The 25,670-nt window shown below is 39.5% G+C and overlaps 1 protein-coding gene and 1 pseudogene across 2 annotated transcripts in view; both read right to left on the minus strand.

Annotated features, from left to right (window-relative positions):
* Positions 1-15,523: 15,523 nt before the first annotated feature.
* Positions 15,524-25,670, minus strand: part of CD96 (CD96 molecule) — a 99,467-nt gene continuing 89,320 nt past the window's right edge. The window contains exons 11-14 of one of the 2 annotated variants that reach the window (XM_028153251.2): positions 21,526-21,588; positions 19,684-19,773; positions 17,483-17,606; positions 15,524-15,660 (exon numbers count right to left, since the gene is read on the minus strand). In XM_028153251.2, coding sequence (XP_028009052.2) covers positions 15,552-15,660; positions 17,483-17,606; positions 19,684-19,773; positions 21,526-21,588 — 386 coding nt within the window. In that variant the 3' untranslated portion in view covers positions 15,524-15,551. Of the gene's footprint in view, positions 15,661-17,482; positions 17,607-19,683; positions 19,774-21,525; positions 21,592-25,670 lie in introns of both variants that reach the window. The other variant, XM_008146686.3, reaches the window with a different exon arrangement.
* LOC103290668 (cytosolic 5'-nucleotidase 3A-like) lies at positions 23,860-24,965 on the minus strand (annotated as a pseudogene).

The raw sequence follows: 25,670 nt of genomic DNA on the forward strand, positions 1-25,670 counted from the left end.
AAATGCTTTAGATAGAGACTTTAAAATGTCAATTTCTCTTTTAAAAAATAGAATGGCAGATTAATCAGTTTTTATCTGGGTTGTATATAATTTTATGCAATCAGAGAAGAATATCTTGGCTCAACTGGCGGGAAACCCAACTGTTCTCCCTCCTTATCCCACCCCACGTTTCCTGGAATTATGAGAATGACATCAGCTATTAGGGGAATACTAGTGTCTGTATTAGTAATCACTTGACCTTCAGTCACAATCAGAATGCCCTCTATACATTTGTTATTAATTTAGCAAATTTAACTATAAAAAAGAAATGTGTTCTTTTAATGACCTGACTTTACATGTTGGGTGGCTGACAGCAGTTGGAAATAGCATGATGTCACATCATCAGTGGGGTAAATAGGGTAACTGAGAGCAGATATATACATACATATATATAGTAAAATTATACATATATTATAAAATTATTATAAAAATAATAGCATTAATAATATAATTTTAATATTATTAAAATTGCAAGTTTGTGCAAACAACTTTAATCACCAAAGATGATTCTTTTAAAAAAACAAAGTAAGTTTTAGTGTAAATACAGACAGTGAATCTCTAGTGTTTTTCCCTTATCAACTCTCTCTGAATGTTAGTCTAAAGCCCTTAGTATGTGTCTTGGCCTTTTGAGGATGAGTTTCGAAGGATTCTGTTCTGCTTAAGTCTCTGCAGCTAATCCCCCAACTTAACCACATGTTATGCTCCACCCTTCCCAAACTGCTGAAATTGGTCTTGGAGGAAGTTGTATTTTGTCTTAATCTCTCTGTACCCACAGCTTCTGCTTCCTTTTAGTAGCAGAAGTAAAAGAAAAAGTAAAGTTTATCCCACATATCTTTCTGTCTCATCTGAGTGTAAAGAAGAATGTCCTAGAAGTCAGTTGGCAATACAGTGAAGTAGGGGGAGAAGTGGCTTCAGGCCTGTGATGGAAAGCATCCACGCCAAGCTTGGCAACAGTAAGGCAGTCACTTACTTGGCAACAGTAAGGCAGTCACTTGGCAACAGTAAGGCAGTCACTAGAGAGGATCGAAGCTTTCGATGGGAGATTGAACTAGATGGGCTTTGGGGTCTCTCCAAGCACACTCTGTTTGCCCCTCCTTCAGCTGTAGAATTGTAACTTTACACAGTTCAGCCTTTCCTTCTTCTCCTGTTTATTACCTTTTCTTATGCAAATCTTTGGCTTCTTTTGCTGGAACTGGGACTACTGGGCTATCCTATGTATAAATATGGACCTGACATTCTAAAATTCTGCTGCTACCAGAGAAAGTTCGAGATTGTAGTTTGTAGAGCAGTTTTCTAATACAGCTTTTATATTGGTCACGCATTCTAGCCCCTGGGGCAGCTCAAATTTTTCTGTAATCCATCCCCACATTCAGAATCGAGGATGAGATGCTCTGACCTCAGGAAGCCAGTCTCAGAAAATGAAGTTCTCAGAGTGAGGAGTATGAATGGCCTGCATGGTCACCTTTCTATGTTTCCAACACCTTCCCAGGAGTAGCACTGGTATGTGTGCGTTCCTAGGGCAGAACTTCTCAACTCTTCTACCTAACAGTGGACACTGCCCAGAGCCCCGTGTGGCAAGGGAGAAAGCACTGATCATGGCATTGCTTTCAAGATGCATAGTATGTTTTTCCAATTCATATACAATTTATATATAATATTTAAATGAATATATATATATATTTATATGTATATATATATACATATATATATATATTAGAGGCCCGGTGCACGAAATTCGTGCACGGAGGGGGGTTGTTCCTCAGCCCAGCCTGTACCCTCTCCAATCTGGGACCCCTCAAGGGATGTCCGACTGCCCGTTTAGGCCCGATCCCAGGGATCGGGCCTAAACAGGCAGTCGGACATCCCTCTCACAATCCAGGACTGCTGGCTCCCAACTGCTTGCCTGCCTGCCTTCCTGATTGCCTCTAACCACTTCTGCCTGCCAGCCTGATCACCCCCTAACCACTCTGCTGCCAGCCTGTTTGCCCCCAACTTCCCTGGTCACCCCTAACTGCCCTCTCCTGCAGGGTTGATCACCTCCAACTGCCCTCCCTTGCAGGCCTGGTCCTTCTCAACTGCCCTCCCTTGCAGGCCAGTGCCTCCCAACTGCCCTCTCCTGCTGGCCATCTTGTGGTGGCCATCTTGTGTCCACATGGGTGCAGGATCTTTGACCACATGGGGGCAGCTATATTGTGTGTTGCAGTGATAATCAATCTGCATATTACTCTTTTATTAGATAGGATAGAGGCCTGGTACAGGGGTGGGGGCCAGCTGGTTTGCCCTGAAGGGTGTCCCTGATCAGGGTGGGGTTCCCTTGGGGCGTGGGGCGGCCTGAGCAAGGGGCCTGTGGTGGTTTGCAGGTGGGCCATGCCCCCTGGTGACCCAAGCAGAGGCCCTGGTATCTGGAATTTATTTTCCTTCTACAATTGAAACTTTGTAGCCTGGAGCAGAGCCAAGCCTGGGGCTCCATCAGCCATTTGTGTTGGGGTTATAATTGAAACTTTGTTGCCTTAAGCTGGTGGGCCCGGCCAGGGTGTGTGGAAAGCTTTGCTTCCCCTATTGCCGGCGGCAACCCTGGCCTACTCTCTCAAGCTCCATTCTGCCGCCATTTGTTTGAATTTGTTTACCTTCTATAATTGAAACTTTGTAGCTTGAGTGGAGGCTTAGGCCTGCAACGGCTGGCAGAAAGCTTGGCTTCCTCTGTTACCTAGGAAACCTTGCTCTCTGTGGCTGTAGCCATCTTGGTTTGGGTTAATTTGCATGCTCACTCTGATTGGATGGTGGGCGTGGCTTGTGGGTGTGTCAGAGGTATGGTCAATTTGCATATTTGTCTATTATTAGATAAGATATACATATATATATATATATATATATATATATATATATATATATATATATATATATAATTGAGGCTATAGATCCTCTGTTTATCCTGTGGCTGTGAGTCCTTCTTGGAGCACATACATATCCCTGGGTAGTCATGATCCCTAATATGCAAGAGAGAAAGCACTGATCATGGCATTGCTTTCAAGATGCATGGTTTGTTTTTCCAATTCATATATAATTTATATATAAAACAAAATTTTCTTGAAATCAGAGACATGGCCATGTTCTTGAAGAGAGTAGAAGACCAAAGACATCCTACCTAAGACTTAACTCTTTGCTCTTGACTTGATCTGGAAAACCACCTGCAGGGCCCTGCCTGTCTTACCGCCCAATGCACAGTAGCATAGCCTGACCAGTTTCACAAAGGAGGCAGAAGAGGGAAGCCTCTGTCCCGGGTCTAGAACTCCCTAGAGTGGCAATCCTTTGACCTGTTGAGACCTGTTCTTACTCTCAGTTTCAGACCACAGTGCCTTAACCAGTGTTTTTATTTCTCTCCAGCTTTGCTGAAATGTAATTGACTTGTATAACATGATGATTTGCTACACATATATATGGGGAAATGTTTGCCACAATAAGGTTAGTTAACACATCCTTCACTTCACATAATTACCATTTTTTATTGTTGTTATGGTGAGAACATTTAAGGTCTGTTCTTTCAGCAACTTTCAAGTATGCAATACAATATTGTTTGCTATAGTCACTATGCTGTATGTTAGATCCCCAGGAAACTTATTCATCTTATAACTAGAAGTTCGTACCCTTTCACCAACATCTCCCCATTTTCTCCAGCCCCCAGGGTATTGGTGTTGACTTACTTTAGTCTTCATTGATTCCCTAGATTTGGCTTTTCCTCTGCACCAGTGGATACTAGCCTAATTCTACCACTCTGAGTGAAATATTGAAATGGAGCCAGAGGCCTGTTCAATCTGCCAAACCCCCCAGATTTAGATCCTGACCTCTCCTAGCTTGACTGACCTGCCCCCATAAGAAACATGTGAAGAAAATAGCAAATGGATGTATTGGTCTTTGACATGGAGTGAATCCAATAAAGCTCAGATCACCACATTAAGTGACAGACCATCACCCGTTTTTGGCTAAATTCTGTGATCCACAAGGCTTTTTTTTTTTCTCTCTCTCCTATTCACTCATTTGCCATCACCTGTCATTGGTGACACCTGTCGTCCAATACTTACTCGAGCACTAACTTGTCCCAGGCCTCACCCTCACTCTGCGGTGCTGATATGTGCACAGGAACCGCACGCTCTTGGGGACATTCCAGTCCAACAGAGGAGTTCAGGACCTGAAATTGCTTCACTGGCAGTGACATTGTACATCTTGATTTGAACATTATACCAAAGCTAAGAAGTTTGGTTTCTGTAAAACAGAGTGTATCTTCAAATTAAGTATTTATTGAACAAACTAGAGGCCCGGTGCACAGATTCATGTGTGTGTGGGGGGGAGCGGTCCCTCAGCCTGGCCTGCAATCTGGGACCCCTCTTGCAATCTGGGACCCCTCGGGGGATTGCTGAGCCTTCTGTCCCAGGGTCGGGGAGAGTCCAGGGCCTGCGGGGAGCGGGCCTAAACTGGCAGTGGGACATTCCCAAGGGATGTAGCAGTGCGCCAAGTGGCAGGTGGCCAGGGAGGAGCCTGAGCCGGGTCTGGGCACTGCACTACTCATTCTCATCCCGGCCTGCTGTGCCTGCGCTGCTGCTTGGTAGTGCTGCCATGGAATCAGGAGAGGCTCCTGCCACCACAGCTGTGCTCACCAGCCATGAGCCCGGCTTCTGGCTGAGTGGTGCTCCTCCTGTGGGAGTGCACTGACCACCAGGGGGAAGCTCCTGCATTGAGCATCTGCCCCCTGGTGGTCAGTGCAGGTCATAGCGACTGGTCGACTGGTTGTTCCTGTCATTCTGGTTGTTCTGGTCGTTTGGTCGTACAGTCGCTTAGGCTTTTACTAATATATATATATATATATATATATATATATATATATATATATATATATACATATATATACATATATATATATATATATGTACACACACACACACACATATCAGTCATCCTTTACCAAAACCTGGGGTGCTCTGAAGCAGGAGAAAGGGCAGTGATTGCTGAGCCTTCTGCCCCAGGGTTGGGGAGAGTCCAGTAGAATTGCTAGAGGGAGCTGCACCTATTGCCCTGGGTGCAGATTGGGCTGCAGGGACTGCTGTCAACCTCAAACTGTTTCTATAGTTTCTACTAAGGAGAAAAACAAAACACTGCCCCAGGGTGTGAGGAGGAACTGAAGTCTCTCCCTTGGGTAAAGAATGGGGAAACACAACTTAGTCTCCTTTGATATGAAATGGTTTAATGGTGGAGGAAAAGCTTGCCCTGGAGTCCTGGGAAAATCAAAGGACTCTATTCATTTCCTTGGAAAAAGAAAAATTGATTGAAGTTTTGGTGGCTCCCAGCCAGTACCTAAGGCAGAATATGACCCAGAAATGAAACAAAAACAGTGGACTTGCAGGATGAATCCTCGTTTATTTTCTTCTGAACTATGGATTAAATAACACCCAGAGACTAGAGAAAGAAAACCCCCTGGAATAAACAGATAGTTGCATCTCGTCATACTGTTTGAGAGTTGCAATGTTGGGAAAAATAGGCTAGTTTTGAGTCAAATTCAGTATTAATTATTAGTGTCTTAAGTACTTTTTAAACTTAGTGTTTTAAGTACTTATTAGTATCTTAAGTACTTTTTATTTCTTTTTGGAAATAATTTTAAACTTTAAAAAAGATTGCAAATATAAAACCAGTAAAGAATCCCCACGCATTCCCTTCACCTAGATTCATCCAGTGTTAACATCTTGATTATCTGCCTTTCTCTCTTTCTCTGTGTATGTGTATGTATGCATGTATGTGCACTTATGCATGTAAGTACTACATATACATACACACATACCCATTTGAAAGTAAGTTATGTACATAATGGCTGTTTACTACTAAATACTTCAGTGTGAATTGTATAAGAATAGAAATATTTTCTTACATAAGCACAACAGAGCTATCAATACTTTTATCTAGCTTTCTGCCCATATTCCAATTTTGTTAGATGATCTGAAAGATATCAGGTATGGTTTGCAGGTTTCCTTTATAGTGTTTTTTTTCCCTCCAATAAAGGATCCAGTCTAGATTTAGTTATTGCAATTAATTGTCATGTCTTTTTAGCTTCCTTTAATTTGGGGAATATTTTTAGAGCTTCTCTTTGTCTTTTAGACATTTCTTACTTTGTGACTTTTTATATTACTTTGTGTTTGCATAGGTGATATTGTTGCCTTCCCAAGGTGTCACATACAGAGGAGCACAATATCTATCTGTCCATCGCTGGTGATGTTAATTTTGATCAGTCTGTCAAGTTATTCTTTTTAGTCTAATTTCTCCACCACATAATTACTGTTCTTTTGTCCTCCCTTGAAACTGATAAGCATATTCCAGGGAGATCCTTAAAGACCATGCAAATATCATGATTGTCATAAAATTTTCCTTTTTGACTTAATATCTGTTGATGAATCTAGGCTAATTCAGTCTTTATTATGATGATTACAATATAATAACTTTCCAATTGGAGCACTTATTCCATGTTTACCAGTTAGATCTTGGCATTCTCCTGTAGGCAACAACCCTCTCTTCTTTTCTTTCTCTTCCTCTTCCTCTCTCCCTCTCCTTTCCTTCCTTCTGTCTTTCTCTCTCTCTTTCTCTCTCTTCCTCTCTCTTTCTCTCTCATTTATTATAAATTCCAATTTTTGTTAATGGTTTCTAATTCATTAGTATACTTAATTATATTGGTGCTCTAATTGTCTTAGATTTAGCCAGGAGTCCATTCAATCTTACTACTGAATCCTTTTGACATACCCCAGCAATTTTTGGTATTCATCCCTATTTTTTGATACAACAAGATACTCCAATCTCATATTATAGCTACTTGGTCTTTAGACATTTATTTGAAAAGTTCTGATTCCTCTCAGCAGGAAATGATATTAGTGACCAAGATATGCGAACCAGTGTTGCTCACTGCTACTGGGATATCTTTGCTGCTTTATCTTTTCAAAAGACAGATCTAGGAAAGATAGGCGTGTATATAGTATACTTATAATGCACACCCACAATCAAAATTAACATCACCAGTGATGGACAGGTGGACATCATGGACCTCCAGATGTGCTACCCTGAAAGGATACTATTATCTATGTAAATACAAATGCATACACATATGTTGAAGAGGTCATGAGTTCATTGATACCTCCAATCCATTCCACATCCACTCAGAGTTCTTTCCTATCCTATTTCATATTTACATGTTCCTTCTCCCATATTGAAAATCTGGGCTCCCCAAAACATAACATTTACACATTCACTCAATCTTATAATACATACAAAACAAGTTGAAAATTGCTTTATTCATATCTTTACAATAAAAAAGGCCTACTACAAAGCCTTCCAGATTTGTTTGCAATTCTCTCACCTCCCCTTGCCTCTTGTACATAAGACTTGGGGTATATGGTCAAGCACTGTGTTCACGGATACTTGGATTGGCTTTTTTTTTTCTTTCTTTTTTCTCTTGCAATGCGATTATGGTATTTATTTGAAATACAACTGAGTTCCTCTGTTTTAGTTTGCTTTCAGTTTTAGGATTTTTTTCTTTCTGTTTTTATTTATTTAATTTTTAATATGTAGAACATTAACATACTTTTGTCAGTCAAAATTATACAGAAAAGTGTACTCAGAAAACTGTTGCTTCCTTCCAGATCCCTTCTGTTCATTTCAGTCCCCATTCCTGGTAGATAACCAACTCTACTTTTCTTGGTTTATCTTTCCTGTGTTTCTTTTTGTAATAGGCATATACACTGAGTGGCCAGATTATTATGATCTCTGAATGCATAATAATCTGGCCACTCAGTGTATATCCTATATAATAAAAGGCTAATATGCAAATTTCCCCCTCGACCAGGAGTTCGACCAGCAGGCAGGCCGACCAACTGCCGCCCATGTCCCCTCCCCCTGGCCAAGCTGGCCGGACCCCACCCATGCACAAATTCATGTACCAGGCCTCTAAAATATATATATATGTATATATACATATATATGTATATATACATATATATACATATATATATACATACACACATATATATGTATATATATATTTTTTAAAAAATATATATATTTTATGTGTGTATATATATATAGTATATATATATATGTATACACACACACACACACACACACACACACGCACACACACACTGAGTGGCCAGATTATTATGCATTCAGAGATCATAATAATCTGGCCACTCAGTGTAGTTTAATATTTTTGGAGATAGAGCTTCAAGGTACATTCCTAAAGAGGAATTGCTAAGTCAAAGGATGACTTACTATGAAGCTTTCTTAGATACTTTCAAATTCCTGTCTGTATTGGTTGTTCCATTTCACATTTCCTTCAACAACATATGGGTGTACCTGTTTTCCCACAGTCTTGGCAGCAGAGCACATTGTCAAACTTTTGAAATTCTTGTCAAGTGAATGGGGAAGAAATCATATCTTAGTCAAATTTTAATTTGCATTTTTAAAATATGGATGAATTTGAAAATTTTTTCAAGTTTTTAAAAGTTATTTTTATATCTTTTTTGTGAATTGTTGGTTTATAATTTTGGCCCAATTTTCCACAGGATTTTTTAGCCTCTTTATTCTCAATATTTGTAAGTTCTTTCTCAGTTTGTAAGTTCTTTATTTCCCTTTTGCTTTGATACATGTTGTGAATCTGTTCATCTAGTTTATCATTTACCTTTTGGCTTTTTTTATTTTTTATGAAAATTGTTTTTATAATTAGTAGTCAACTTTATCCATCTTTTCTTTCTTTGCAGTTATTATTATAGTAACAGTTAGCTATCTATGTATATACTATAACCATAGTATCCTATATAATAAAGAGGTAATATGCAAATTGACCCTCATGCCCTCACAAGATGGCTGCCTATGACCAGGCCAGCAGAGGGGTTAGTGAGGGACAACCAAACGACTGAACAAGCAGGCTGCATGGGGTGACCAGGCCAGCAGGGAGGTTAGTGAAGAACGATTAAACAACTGAACAAGCAGACTGCGTGGGTGACTAGGCCAGCAGGGGGGTTAGTGAGGGATGACCAGGCCGGTAGGGAGGCAGTTAGGGGCGACCAGGTCAGCGGGGGGGACAGTAGGGGGCGACCAGGCCAGGAGGGGTCAGTTAGGGGCAACTAGGCCAGCAGGGGAGCAGTTGGGGGCAACAGGCCAGTAGGGGGGGCAGTTAGGGGTGATCAGGTCAGCAAGGGAGGTTCAGTTGGGGGCGACCAGGCTGATGGGGGGGCGGGCAGTTAGGGATGACTAAGTTGGTGGGGGGGGGCTGTTGGGGGCAACCAGGCCGGCGGGGGGGGTGCAGTTGGGGGTGACCAGGTCAGCGGGGGTCCAGTTAGGGGCGACTAGGCTGGCAGGGGCAGTGCAGTTGGGGGCGACCAGGCCAGCATGGGGGGCAGTTAGGGGTGATCAGGCCAGCACACAGAGGCAGTGAGGGGTGATCAGGCCAGCAGGGGGGGTAGTTAGGGGCAACCAGGCAGGCAGGCAGGTGAGCGATTAGGAGCCAGGAGTCCAGGATTGTGAGAGGGATGTCCAATGTCCAGTTTAGGCCCGATCCTGGGAATCAGGCCTAAACCGGCCGTCGGACATCCCCTGAGGGGTCCTGGATTGGAGAGGGTGCAGGCTGGGCTGAGGGGACCCCCTCCATGCACGAATTTCGTGCACCAGGCCTCTAGTGATATATATTCTAGCATATTTATGTATATACAGTATAGTATATATAGTTATTATATCTATACGCTAAACAATAGTGTTATGTGTGTATTCATACATAGGTATAACTATATATAAATAATTATGAAATAGATATGTATACACATATTATACACATACACACACATATATATAAGGAAATATTCCATTTTTTCAAGAGTTTTTACTAGAAATGGGAGTTGAATTTTGCCAAAGGCTTTTTAAGCATCTATGAAAATTAATATTATGCTTTTCCTCTTGAGTGCTATTTATATAGTGAATTATACAGTATTAATAGAATTTCTATTATTGAACCCTCTTTGCATTCCTGGTATAATCTTCAGGTAAGGTTTTTAAGTTTCATCACTCTTGCTCAGATATCAGGGTCTCTATTGCATTGCCTTTGTCTCTACTGATGGTCTCCTCTTTGAAGCTGTTTAAACTATTTTTCACACTCTGTCCCTGGAATAATACCCTCTTCTTTATTTTTTTCTCTTCTGTGCACGTGCTTTTATTTTTACATGTTTCAGATTATACTATATTTGTTTAAATGTCTGTCTCTCCCATTAAATCTATACTCACTGAAGGCCTGGAGTGGTGGTTTTTTGTTGTTGTTGTTTTTATCAGTTTCTTTAGTGTGAAACCTAAAAACCCTAAACTTTACATCCAAAGAATGACCAGAAATGGTGTTTGTCATACTTGTCCATTAACTAGCCACAGAAATTAGAATCAATTACTATTTATAATTATGTCAGATTCAGATCTAGTAGGCATCAAAGCATGTCCCTTTGAATCAGTGCAACAGCTTTATGTTTAAGAAAAATCCAGTGCAACCCAATTATCTATAAAAGTGGATTTTATACTCATCCCAAACTAGTGGTGCAAAATGGTTCTACCATATATGAACTTCCCAAATCTCCATTCCTCTTCCTATTCAGCATTAATTGATATTGATGTCATGAAGAGAGAAAAGGCAGAACAGAGAAGGTAACTCTCATACATGATTCTCATCAAATTTGTCTTCACAGTTCATGAAACTGTTGTTCCATCTCCTCCAATCTGCCTTCCCAGCAATTTTGAGTATTTTCTGGTGATTGCGACATGGCATAATACTGTAATCAGTTTTATTTGATGGTATGACTTCTTTAGACAGAAAATGGGGAGCTATCTGACAGAACTCAGGACAATTGTGCACATGTTGCTGGCATTTACCAAGTGTTTGCTGGATGCAGCCCTATCCATGTTCTCTTCTTTATGTTGTGATCTTGGGTTTGTTACTCTTCCCCTTTATTGTCTTCTGTGCTGCTCCCTATACTCATAACCTCACAGAGCCTTTGAGCAAACATGAGGCATGTGAGTGAGCAGACTAGGCAAAGAATATATCAGAAATTAGAAGGGTACAAAGATGCTGCTTGGGGAGAAAACTTCAGATTCTGTTGTTCTCATTCTGTGTTAATTTGCACCCACCCAAGGTTCAGACCCATCACAGAGTGCAAAGCAGGGTTTAAGAGTAATTTCAAACGTGTTTCATGGCCCTGACCTTGTCTAAAGTCACATTCTCCTGTGCTCTGGTTATGTCTTCCTGGCTGCAGCATGGAGACTTGGTAGAAATCACAGAATCCAGAAAAAAAGGCCCCATTTGCAGGAGCTGGGAAATAAAACGCCCTGTTCCCAACCAACTCAACACATGTTTCTGGCTGGAACATCAGCCCATTTTTGCCAGTTAATGTCTTTTTCTCCAATAGTGATAACAGTCATTCACCACTTCAGCTGTGTCTGTTGGACACTCAAACATAGCTCAAGTTTTTTACTGCTGTTGTCAAAAACTTGAGCTATGTATATCAGCCCTCAGAGAATAAAGTTTTTGTGTTTCTGCAGATTCAACCTTCAGGTTCAAGCCACGGGCACACTCCTAAGACAGAGTGCCGAGAGGGCTGCCTTCCAGAACCTCTTTCCCTGCTCAGAGCTTCTGAGACAAAGTCCTTTTCATTATCTCTGGCCTTGATCAGTTTCTCTAAACTCTCTTTCCAGCTTCTGACCTTGATTATTCTCTTTTCAATTTATAGTCTTTCCCCCCCACACACTTTCTTAGCCATGCCACCCCCAGGGCTCAATTATTTCTACTTTCTTTGTTTTCTGTCAACCATTTTTAGAATATACAACCTGGGCATTAAAAAAAATCAATATTTACTTAAGTGCACACAAAACAGTTCTTATTTATAGTAGGATGAGATACAAAAGCAGTTAAATATGATGATTTAATAGAGATTAATCACATGATATACTGGAAATCAGAGAGCTGGGTCATCATTTTAACTATGTCACTTCTAATTATGTGACCTTGGGCAACTCAATTTCACAGAGCCTCTAACTCCTTATTTGTAACATGACCTGTAATGCACATCCTGGTTAAATGTTTCATAATGTTAAAGACCTATACTGCAAAGTTAATTTGATCAAGCCAACCATATGTTCTTCAGTTAAAACAAAATTTATGCTGAATCATGGGAAACACTTTTTTTTTTTTTTTTTTTACTAAGGCACTTATTTTATTACTCATTGTAGGCACTTGCATATGAGCAAAACTTATGCCTACCTCTGGACTTATGTGTATAGGTTAATGACTGCTATGATAATGCTGTATAACAATCTCACAATTTCAGTGGCACATAACAATATTTAATGTATACCCCTCTGAAGTAGGTTGGAGGTTGGTTGATCTAACTTGAGCATGGCTTGGGTGGTTCTGCTCTTCTCCACGAGTCTCTCTTCTTCTTGGAGCTAGCGGGCTAATCTGAAAATGTTCTCATGGTAATGGCATAGAATAAGAGAGTAAGTTCAATCATATGAGCACCGTCCAAGCCTTGGGTAGACCATGTCCTTGATATTCCATTGTCCAAAGCAAATTGCATGGCCAACCCCAAAGTTAAGAGATGCTCATGACGCAGGTGGATAAGGAAGTGAATAGTTCTGAACAACAACCTAACACACTGTGCTTTGGAAATGAGTGATGAAAATGCTTATGTATGGCTTTTTCTCAGTGAAAACAAAGGCAGTGCTGAAGATGTGCAGAAACCTTAGGGATTAGTTGCTACTTTTCCTCCTGTGGCACATAACTGAATACACTTCTAGGGAGAGGAGTTGCCGGTTTTGAGACAGCCTTTATGAACTTGCTTGCATACAATTTTAAGTTGCAGATAAAACAGTCATTGTACTCAAATGAGGGAGGTCAAGATCATGGCACTGCCTCAAAAGCATCCCGAGCCCCTCTGATTGGCAGATTTGTGAAAAGTTCCTGGGAACCACTGATCAAGTATTCCTCCATAGGCAAGCTCTTGCTCATTCTAATCAAGTTGGAGATGATTTTGAAAATGCTGATCAGAACTTACTTATAAACACAAGGGATGATGGTTCAAAAAGGAGCTAGTGCAAAAACACTGTGAGACACCTGCTATCTGATAGATTGAAAAATCACATGACTTACGTTGTATTGATGTCTGTAAAACTGTCTATCTCTTTACTGAAAGAATCTAAACATCCTTCAACTCTACCACTTTTTACCCCAATGCCTCCACTTGTTTTCATGTCTTCTGATGAAACAGTAAAATAAAACCACAATGATGACACATTACTGATGATTAAGTTGTATTAAGCAAGAATAACTACACATGAAACAATAATCATATATTATATTATGAAGCTAGTCTATTTGTTTCTTGAGAACTAATGAGAAATTGAGGGTAATTAAGGCAGGCAACCCTTAGTTTATTTTTCCATTTATTGGGCTGTATTAGTTATCTATTACTGTGTAATATATTATCCTAAACTTAGTGGTGTGAATCAGAAGTATTTATTATGTCACATAGTGTGTGGGGGTCAGGAATTCAGAGGAGGCTTAGCTGGATGATTCTGAATTTCATGAGGTCCCAGTTCAAAAGATCAACTGAGGTTTTAGTTATCTGAAGATTTGAGTGGGGGCTGGAGGAGCTGCTTCCAAGATGGTTCAAACACATGGCTGGCTAGTTGTTAAGAAGAGGCCTCGGTTCCTTGACAGGTGGACATATCAATAAGGCTGCCTGAGTGTCCTCACAGCATGGCAACTGGCTTCTTCCAGAACAAGTGGTCAAAGAGAGATCAAGGCAGAAGCTACAATATAATTTATGACCTAACCTTGGAAGTCACACTCTGGTCATTTCTATAGTATTTTATTGGTTATACCAGGCCTGGGACTGGTACTCACTCACAAAGTTGTGTAAGTGCATGCCCTGAGTGTGAATATGTCCTTAAATTTTACACCCTTGCTGCTTTGCTTGTCTTAATCTAGTCCTGACCAGCTATACACATTTGCTGTACTTAGTGTTAGAGGGGACTATATAAAAGGCAAGAATCATGGGAACAACTTGGAGGCTGGTCACCACAAGAGTTAAGCACTTAACCAAGATTCTGATCAATGAGAAGGGACTTTCACTGGCTCATCGCTTCTCAACTTTGGTCGAACACCTGAATCATCTGGGAGTGATGACTTAATTGATCAGGAGGGACAGCCATGATATCAAAAAGGTCTCCAAATTATTCACATGTGCAGTCAGGGATAAGTACATTGAAAGTGAAGTAAAGGTTCCTTTTGAGACTGAATTCCACACAGAATTTGCTATTGTATCTATCAGCAACATCTGTTCTTCCCTCTTGGAGCAGAGTGTGGAGCAAGGTTTAGAAGGACAAGGGGCATCCATAATTTATTCACTCACAAACTATTGCTGAAAACAGAGCAGGTCAGGATGACTAGGTTTCTTTCCCCACCACCTGTATGTTCTGTTTGAACTGTTATATAAAAGATTGGTAGGCACAGGGTGAACTCATCAATGCTAGTCTGATTTGAGGTTCTTTATTTGTTTCAAGACATATCAAAACAGGCACATTGGATGAACAGAGAGGTCCCCAGATGGAAAAGAGAATAATGGAAATTAAATGAGTTAGATTAGGGTTAGGCTGTCTGTTTACTTATATACCAGTTTGCCAATGGTTTCACACACACAGACACACACACACACACACACACACACACACACACACACACACACCTGAGAATGAGATCACGCTTAGCTCATATAATTTTAGAAGCCAGTTCAGGTTTGTATCTACTAGGCTACATGGTTATTGAGTAGTTATCTCTTTGGACCTTCCCTATCCCATGGGGCAGGAACCTGGGGTGAATGTACTGGGAAGAAAGGTGAAGGAGGATTGGAATGGGGTTCTTATGTAGGATATTCTGCTTTTCTCCATTGAAAATAAATAACAGAATTTCAATATGAGGACTCCTGCTAGAACTTTCACATTTTCTTCTTGTCATTTTCCCAGGAAATGTAAAAAAATCTCAGAGATTATCATGATTTTGGCAAATGGTTTAGAATGTTGGCAGATGCCCAAAGAGAAAAAGCTCTGTTACAGACATATGCTTGAAACCATTGTTGTCACCTCAATCAGATAATTAAAATGAAAAATAAAACACTGCAAGCATTTTTTATGGCAGTAGCCTAATTTGCACTTCTTACATAAGCAAGGACATTCCTGCAGATTGCACTGGGTGTCAGCATAACATATCCTCTCACTCTTCTGTAAAGGCATACTCAGATGAAAGGGGACAAGTTGCTGGGAAAACAGGTCATTCTCTTCTGACATCCACTTCAGCCACAGAAGAGGCTTGGCTAGAGGGCGAATACTTAATAAACAAAATATCTACCTTCTCAATAGGATTCTAGCAGAGTTTCATTGTATGGCAAAGTCTCAAAGGGTTAGAGTGCTTCCATCTCGTGACAGGGTAGATCACTTCCAATGGACTCTTGAATGCAAGTGTACTTGATGGGAGGGGGAGGCGGCTTGAAAGATGGGGGTCTTTCCATGCTAGGAACAAAACATTGCTCTTTTAATGCTAAGAATGTGAGGGGGTGATTGAAGTAGGAAACAGAAAAAGAAAGACATACTCCACTAGCTCTCTCAGAATTTTCTTGGCATAACTTTCTGCTTGTTAGTTTTATCATGATAATATCATTAATTAATATTTAGATGGTAATTTTATAGTTTGCAAAGTGTTTTCATTATAACCTTATGTCTAGAAATTGAATATTACTGTCACCATTCCATATATAAAAATTAGGCACCAAGGTTTTAAGCATCTTGTTCAAAAGATCCAGACCAGCAATTCGAGTCTTTTAACCAAAACCCATACTCTCCATGGCAACTGCTTCTTAATAGAAGTGCTTCTCTTATGTGGGTTAAAAACATTCCTCCAGAGACAAAATTTAAAAATTCTGTGTGCTGTGGGGATCCGGTTTAGGTGGGAAGTAAAGACTGAAATGTTACACTCAACTGAATCCCTGAGTTGATTGGTACTGAATAGATAATGCCAGAGTCCCTTCTCTTTATATAAGTGAACATTCTGAATGTCATCTTTGTATAAAGTGCTGTTCTCTGTTAGCACAACTCATCTCTTGTCTGAAATGCATCAAGCATACAGGTGAGTGTGAGATTTAGCTATACAAATTCCCCAGCCCTACTGATAATAGAAAACAGAAATATATCTGTGAGCAGATTTATGTCCACAACCCAAATACCTGTAGCCCTTGTCTGTCAATCCATAGTACCTTAACTTCTCTCTCTCTCCCATCAAAACATTGTTTCTCATTTCTATATAGCACAGACATTTGACTACAGCACAACAAAAAAATCATTTCAGATTTTCACAGTCCCATAACTTTCTCATTCTATTATATAAATTCCTAATGTCTATCACCTGGTTTTCTGATGCTTTAATGGAGACAGTATTTATCAAAAGGTAGATAAAGTATTAAGAAATTTGCACTTCTGTTTTTTTCAGGTAAATTCCGAATTTCTCAAGGTCATATGGTGACCAAAGTGTAGTACTTAGATAAGAATCCATAAATTCTGACTACTGGTTTAGTGTTTTATTCACCATGAAACACTTCCTGCACATGGTGATAGAGTCTTCAAGGATGCTCTCAGAAGAGTAGAAGAAGGTAGTGCATGATGGTCAATGTTATTTTAGATAGTAGTAGGAAGATATGTGGAAGATCAGCCCTATGTATTATGAGGGTCTCTTCTAATCGTGGCCTAGTCTGGACTGATTCAGCATAGCCCTGTCAGAAAAGTAGAGCGTAAACCTTATGTGTCATTTCAGATTGTGGATTGGAAGGAGAAGAGTTCCGGAAAATATTTCAATAAGACAAAAAAGGGGGGTAACCAACTACTTAGTTTCTTTTCCTCTTGGGGAAAAAGGTAAAGGGCAGTAAAAGCTCATTCTGCTGAAAAGCAGCTGGAAATTTCTTAAAATTACCTTTCTCACTCAATTTCACACTTGAGCGTCTCAGCAGGGCTAGGCTCAGGCAGGTCAGAGATGCATGAAAATGAAAAAATAATAAAGATTAAAAGAAAAATCATTTTCAATTTTGAGGTAAGGTGAGGCTTGGTTTTTATTTCATGCCCACTGACTGTTCCACCTGCTGAGTGTAGTGTTACAGCCTGAACAAGGCAAAAGGGCTACCAAATCAGAACTGTGTGGTGCTGGGAAAGCTATATTACCTCTCTGAGCCTTATTTCCTCTGTTAAATATGAGAGGGACTCAATATAGGAATGATATCTACAGTGCTGAGTGAATAATGCATATTGAAAAAGTATCGGTTCCTAAATATCTTGGCATTATACTCACATTTCTTGTTGGTACTGACACCATTTTCTCACTCCAAGACCAAATGATACCAGGCAGAAAAAGAGCAAAGCTGCTACCATCACTGGCCAGGACATTCCATCTTTGGGCTTATTAACCACAATACCTGAAAAGGGCATAAAGAGAGCAATTTTAATGCCAAACTTTGGCCATTGGAAACCAGAATTAATTGAACTATTTCTCCTACCTGACAGATATTTTAGTCAAGGGCCAAAGGGTGTTTCTTGACCACAGTCACACCGAGGGACCATGTCTATGCCTTGTTCTAATTTCTGGTTTGGCATTTATACAATTGCATTTTTACATGAATGTCTTTTTTGGTCATGTGTTCCACAACTGATCGTTTCCTTTATTTTCCCAAGGCCCTGGACAATTCCTGACACGTGGTACCCAATGAAATGTTATTTGCAGGAATGAATAAATTAAAATAATCTGTAAATTAACTTTATCTGTGAAACAATGGTCTACCTTTGGGTTTTCTTATTCTTGAAGGAGTCACTAAATGCTTTATGGAAGCACATGTGATAGGAGGAGGAAAAAAGAGTAAAAAGCAGTGTGACATTCCAAAGTTCTGAAGAGCTAAAGCTGAGAAGCCCTGGATAATACCTATGGAGTTGTAGTGCTGAAAAACTATGTTCCAAGACTTCTCATTTGAATGTCACTCAAGGAATCATATCCAGGCTAGAGATTTTATTATCCTTTTCTATCACCTACCCTCCTTTTTTTACTCTCCATATCCATTTCAGGAATAGAAAGGGGAGAATGGACAAAATGGATAAAACTGAAACCAGTTGGTTTTGCCATTTCTGTGGTCTGAAAAGGGAGGAAGTTGAAAGTAACAGACTGGTTAAAATGATATTGGTGAGTAATCAATGGGCTGATTTTTCTTATCCTTGCTGACCATACCCATACTCAACTCATTCATTAACATTTTAACATTCGAATATTAAGTTAAACTGCATGAATCAAAGACTTTAAAATATTATAGATTCTAGACTAGCAGCAAAATAAATATCCTACTCTGGATGGTTTTACTTTTTAGTAAATGAGGTTGCCTGGTTCTACCTGGCAGTTAACAGAAGTATTTTCTTTTCAAAAAGTACTAAGATCATGTTAACAATTCAAACAGCACAGAACTATAAAACTACAGTGAAAAGGAAGTGCCCTTACTGCTTTAGGCACCAGTTACCCACACGAGAGGCAATAACTTTCAATAGTTAATTACATATCCTACCAGGAACTTCCTATGCATACATAGACATATATAAGTATCATGAATATACATCCCTTTTATTACAAATGTGGACATACTATACATACTGTTCTGCCTGTCCCCTGGCTTTTTTTTCTCTTGAAAAATGTTCTTGGAGTACTTTCCAAATAAGTGTATAGAGATTTACCTCATTCGATTAAACTCCTGGCTAGTTCCCCAAATGTAGAGATCTACCATAGTTTATTTAATTGGTCTCTTAATGTCAGGTGGTTGAATTGTGTCCAGGCTTTTATTATCTCTAACAACACTCCAGTGGAATCCTTATACATTACAGATAGATCTTTAGCTCTTTAGATTACATAGATCATTTGGGCAAAAAGTGCATTTTTATATCAGAATTGTTTGGATTGATTTTCTTTTATCATTTCAACTAGATTATAAATTGCTCATAGGTTTTTATTTTCTCTTGTTGCCTAGATTTATTATACTGCTTTCCATACAGCAAGTCTCTCAAAAAAAAAAAGATACAGTCTAAAAAACTGGATTTAAAATATTACATACCAAGTCTTTTCTATGTCTTACATAATTTGGACTGCAGCCACATTATGTCAAGTTAACAGTGTGTTGGTTATCAGTGTGGAAGATTGAAGACTTTTTCTCTCACAACACACACATCCAGGATTCAAGGTCTTCCTGAAGCTCATCCTACCTCAGCCCTGTCGAAACAGACACTGAGGATACCCTGGAAGCTCATGTAGTCCTGCCATACATAACCATGTGGTACTGTGTATGCATCGGTGGCTAAAGAGAGTTCAGAAATTCAAACCACTGGAGTACTGTGATCACCAAAGGAACAGCTCAGGACTACACAAAGTTCTGTTTTAGTGAAATCAAAATTGACTAGGCTCTACATTAGTAATATGGTAGGAAATAAAACATAACATCCAAAAATAAATGGCATATGGCTCACCAGTGATATGGATGTCATTATTTTTAGTAGATCTATTGGCAGTTGTGGGAACTTCTGGAAATTCTTCAGTTGTCCTGATGAAGTCATCACCTAGGGATACAAAGGGGATTATCTGAACTGATCCTAATAGCCATCTCAATCTGATCAAATAGTATAAAATCATGACTGGATTTCACTTGCTGTTAGGAAGAGCTCAATTTATATGGCTTAAATACTCCTAAAGTATTTTATGTGTAAAGTTCACGAAGGACCAATTTATAGCAAGGCTAGGATCCTAGGTTCTGTCTAATATGGCACCAAATAGTGAAACTTCCTATTGGCTTAAAGAAAAAATAAATAAATAAGGGGAGAGAGAGAGAGAGAGAGAGAGAGAGAGAGAGAGAGAGAGAGAAGCTGCATAGCACACACAACAACCCAATATCTGCTAAAGAATCTCCATGAGAAATTTAAGTAATTATGGGAAAATATCTTAAGTTGGGATCATGGAACTATGAGGTCTATCCCTTTTCTCTCACAATAACAGATGTCTAGCCCAGTGGTTGGCAAACTGCGGCTCGTGAGCCACATGTGGCTCTCTGGCCCCTTGAATGTGGCTCTTCCACAAAATACCATGGCCTGGGCGAGTCTATTTTGAAGAAGTGGCATTAGAAGAAGTTTAAGTTTAAAAAATTTGGCTCTCAAAAGAAATTTTAATCGTTGTACTGTTGATATTTGGCTCTGTTGACTAATGCGTTTGCCGACCACTGGTCTAGCCAATCAAAATACTGATTCTCCTCACTCTAATGTATTTGGAAATGTCAATAAAAATTCATTAGCAACATTCAAGTAGACAAATCTATATTGACAAATCATTCAATTTTCCAATGGAAAAATAAAACAAAATGCATTTTTAATGAATTTAATTGGTTAAAAATAGCCATTATATAGATTTAATCCTATATAATAAAGAGCTAATATGCAAATGGTCGTCACACCTGCACGCCATAACGGCTCAGACATTCAACACTGGGAAGAGAGGAATGGGGACCAGCCAGGCACAAATGAGCTTGCAAGAAAGGAATGGGGACCAGCCAGGCTATTGCCTAGGAGAGGGACAAGCCTCCTGCCCCGCGGTCCTGGGTGCCAGCGCCTGTGGCTGCAGCCTGGGTGAAGCTGCCTGCCCATGGTCCCCTGTGGCTGCAGCTGGCCCGGGCAAAGCTGGCCTGGGTCCTGGGTACCAGCAGCCAGCCAGAAGGAGGGAAGCTTGGGTCCCAGGTGCCTGCGACTTGCTGGAGGAGGGAATCCTGGGTTCCGGGTGCGGGGTGAGGTAGAGGCAGTTAGGGGCAATCAGGCCAGAAGGGGAGCAGTTAGGGGCAATCAGGCAGTTGGGCAGAGGTGGTTAGGGATGATCAGGCAGACAGGCAGAGTGGTTAGGGGCGATCAGGCAGGCAGGCAGGCTGGCAAGCGGTTAGGAGCCAGCAGTCCCAGGTTGCAAGAGGCAGTTAGACATCCTCTGAGGGGTCTCAGATTGGAGAGGGTACAGGGTGGGCTGAGGGACTCCCCTCCCTGTGCACAAATTTTGTGTACTGGGCCTCTAGTTTTGAAATAAAAGACAGAAAAATCTAATACTTGGTCTCTGACTATCTTCTTTCAGTGACTGGGCAGAATTTTGGTTCCATTCATTATCATTGTCATTGTCACTGCCATTTTCATTATCAAGATGTACTTTTAAATATCTATCTGAGATTGGATTCTTACCAATCCTTTTTTTTTTCTTTTCTTTTTTTCTTACCAATTCTTTTTAATCTCTGTCAAGATAAAGCAGACCACCTCTCCTGACCCTAAATCTTCCCCACTACTTACCATGAAGTGTTGAGCCCGCACCTGAGGGGAATGAACTGTATGTTTCACTGGGCATCCATGAAGCTGCTAATGGAAGAACATAATGGAAGAATCAATCTGTAAAAGACTAGTTATTTTCTCTTCTTAACTTTTAATTGAATCTAATGGTTATAAAAGAGGGATATTAATGTATATTTAAAGCAACATCATTGAACTATTCTGCAGTGCACATTAGCAAGTCTCAAAATAAAGTGGGAGTTGGGGTAATGCTTGTGGAAGGTCTGTATTACATACAAATAAGAGAAGGAAGAAGAAATGAAAGGAAACTACTAGGAGAGGTTCTTTCAGCCACAGAGAATGTGTTGTGACTATTCTCATGGCCATCCATAGGTGAGCTAAAAGAATCGGAGAGAATGAAAGCCCAGGTGTGTTATGGTGGCCTTTAGTCAAGGAGAGGTGCCAATAGGACTTTGAAGAACTTGGTAGCACACATAAGGGAACAAAATAGTTTGTATTTGTGAGTAAGCTGACATTTTTATTCAACTGTGAAAATTGAACTGTATCAACAGTGAATTATCAGATCCCGATTGTTACAAGCCTGTTAGCTGCTGGGTGTATCCTTTTGATGTATTCTGTGGCAAACCTTCCCCTTGAGTGGATGGCAGCAAACTCAGCACATATGGCTTTTGAAATAGAGCCATTAACTCATTTTGTTTAGTTCCCCATCTCTGGCAAGAAAAATCCACTTCTTGGCAAACTCCCCTGTATTTGATAACAGGCCAATAATGTGATGTAAAGTAAAGTAACTACAGTAGTGCCTGAGTAGTATGCTCATTTATTTAAAACATTAGCATACATGATTTTACAAGTTAAGTGTTTTCTTGTGTGTCCAAACCAAAACAATCAAAACCAAAATAAAATAAAACAAACATTAAAAAAAAAAACACCACAAAAAACAGCCTCAGCCTTCCCCTTTCTTGGTTTTTCCCTGAATGCCAAGGGCATTTGCAGCTGCAGACAAAGGTATGTTATTAGGTCTTTCAGAAAAGGCATTGGTCCCCGACAATCTGTCATGGCAACTTCCATGGGGAGTCAGCTCACAGGAAATGGTGGTTTTGTACACAGCTATTTAGAGTTTGACTAGGCCAGAGAAATGTTCTTATCTTCAATAGAATTCTCTGACCCTGCACCTGTGATCTCGACTCTTTTATTTTTTTCCTAGACTACCAAGGTATACAGATGATGGTGTACTGAGTACTTTTTAAATGTCCATTTTAATGGTTAAGTCATTAAGCCAGGAATTTGATTGACAAAGAGCAACAATTATAAAAAGAAATTAGGACAAGGCCTGGATTTAGGTACAATTATGATGAAGGCAGTTTGTTCAGTTTTTTTTCTTTGTTTTGTTTTGTTTGTTTGTTTTGCCCAATATTGTGTCTCACTTACTTTCTATTTTTAGGGCTTGATGTCTTTATATATTATCTCTTCAAATTCAATATTTAAGTAAGTATGTGATAAATTAATTTATGCTAAGGTTATAAATGGTTGACCAAGTGCTATCCCTTTGAGAAAGACAGGTATTTTTATAAAGATTTTTCCATTTCATGATTATCAGCAGGTCACCAGAGAATAGTTTGTAATGATTAATACATGGGGATACCAAGGTGTTTTTTTTAAGTGTAACACAATTTCAGGAGATGGTGATATCATTAGTATGATCCATCCAAATTACAATACTTAAAATCATGCAAATTATTTGACCATTTATAATGCTTCTTTTTAGACTTCTAGGTATTTTTCAAGTGTAAAAAGACATCTCAAAAAATGTGTGATAGAATTAAACTACAAAAACTACTTTGGAAGAGTAAAGAGTTATTTCTCTAATTTTGGCTTTAAGATTTTATTTTAACTTTGTTTGAAAAATACAGTGGGGAGCGTATTGAGAAAGGTGAAGAAAAAGGAGCTTCCAGTTGATGGATTCAGCATGTCTGAAAATACTTAAGTAATGTAAAAAAAAACTTCAAGAGCCCTAGCTGGCTTGGCTCAGTGGATAGAACATCGGCTTGCGGACTGAGGTGTTCTGGGTTCAATTCCGGTCAAGGGCACATGCCCAGGTTGCAGGCTTGATCCCCAGTGTGGGGTGTGCAGGAGGCAGCCAATCAACGATTCTCTCTCTTCATTGATGTTTCTATCTCTCTCTCCCTCTCCCTTCCTCTCTGAAATTAATAAAAATATATTTTTAAAAAACCTTCAAGAGAAAGAATATATTATAAATAAAAGTCAGCAAGATGAAGAGATGAACAATTTTTGCAATAAATGTGCCCACAGGAGGAGGCCTTCCTTAAGAATGCTTGTTTACAGCATCCTTAGTAAGATAGAATTGTTTATGTACAATGACTCATCTTTCACTGAATGCAACACTTTTCTAAAAATTCCTACACTCTATCATTTAGCTATATGATTTTTAGAATATGTTCCACATTGACTACTCCACCTGCCATTTTTAAGTCTCAAGAGTCTCAGCAGAATTGTGTTTCTATTGTCTTTTAATTGATTGAAATGTTCTGTGTTCTTCAAGGCATGTTTGTTAAATACAAGAGTTAAATCTCTTTCAAATCTTTGAGCACCCATTTTCATCAAAATCCACAAATGAACATGACTTTGACATTTAGATGATAAACACCAGCTTGATGGATAACCTTCTTTAGCACATCACCATTATCAGCTAAAACATGAACACAGGGATACTATGTTGATGGAGTTTCTCAAATATATTTTTATATCCTCTTTTTAACATAACCTTGGTTTCTTCCACAATTTCTTTAAATTGTACTTTTGGTAAACCTTGTTCAACAAGGAAACTATGTGATACCATTCTACCATAAAAATGTACTTCTCTTCAATGGTAAAAACAGGATCAACTTCAATAGCATAGTATTTTTCATTTACTTGCAATAACTCTTTTGGACATCTGTTTGTAACTAATTTATAGTTATCAATAATATCATGACATGGCAGGCATCTTTTCCCTTTGTAGAGAAATCTACTTAGTGTCATATCAAAGTCTGTGGTTACCTGAAGTTTGGCAGCTCATCTTTTGATGAAACCAGTGATAATTTCTGTTACTTTTGTAGGATTCTTATGGCAAACTGAACTTTCAAATTCTGGAATCATTTTACATGTCCAGACTTTTTTTTTGGTTATGCAGTCTTCCTTAAGGCACTCTGAGTTCTTCTGTCATTAATTTTGTCCTAATACAATGGCATAGGTGGCAAGCAATAACTCAAGATGCAGGGCTTATATACTGAGATCTCTATGACCTTGGTCTTCAGCCTCATCTTCCTCTTCAGGCTAAGTATGTACTCGGCCAGCACCACCTCTTCCACTAGAACATAAATGCTGGAACAAGTTACCGTGTGTACTCTTGCCATGATCACCTAGTCCAAAGATGGGACCCTCATACTCTTCCTGGCCACCAAAAGAAGATGACATGCATGAGCTTTCAAAGTGTGACGTTTGTGTTCTCGCTGTACAGAAGTCCCCAGAAATTGGTAGTTTAACAAAAAATATAATTTTAAATCAGAGAAATGCATCTTTAATTTGAGACTGACCTAATTAGAAACTATATGACAGAAGGGGAGAACAACATTTTAGAGGATAGGAAAATGGAATGAGATGTGATCAGAGACATAAAAGATTTTAGAATTTGAAAACAAGAGTGGTGAATTTAGAGAATCAGCATCAAAGCCAACAGGGAACAGAGGGACTGAAAATTATCCTGGAGACTGAAATAGGAATAAGATCCAGCGCTGCTATAGGCTGTCTCATTCCTATGTCCCTACCACTGACCCTCAACCCCTCAATTCTAGCCTCTCCATCACCCTCTGTCAATGGAAAGTAGAAAGGGTTGTTAAGAAATTATTAGGCACAGCTACCAAACGCCTGAGAAGAACCAGATAGAACCACGGGCAGGATAAGTAATGCATCTTCAAGATTTAAGAATAATACATAAAATTTGAAGGATAAGGAATGCATGGTTAAAGAACAGAATAAAGAACCCATGTGATGTCAGTAAGAGGTACTCTGAGGCCCAGTTGTGTGTGTGTGTGTGTGTGTGTGTGTGTGTGTGTGTGTGTGTGTGTGTGTAGTGAGCTTGTTGATTTTTG

Source organism: Eptesicus fuscus, chromosome 3 (genome assembly GCF_027574615.1).
Source record: "Eptesicus fuscus isolate TK198812 chromosome 3, DD_ASM_mEF_20220401, whole genome shotgun sequence".
Classification (NCBI taxonomy): Eukaryota; Metazoa; Chordata; class Mammalia; order Chiroptera; family Vespertilionidae; genus Eptesicus; species Eptesicus fuscus.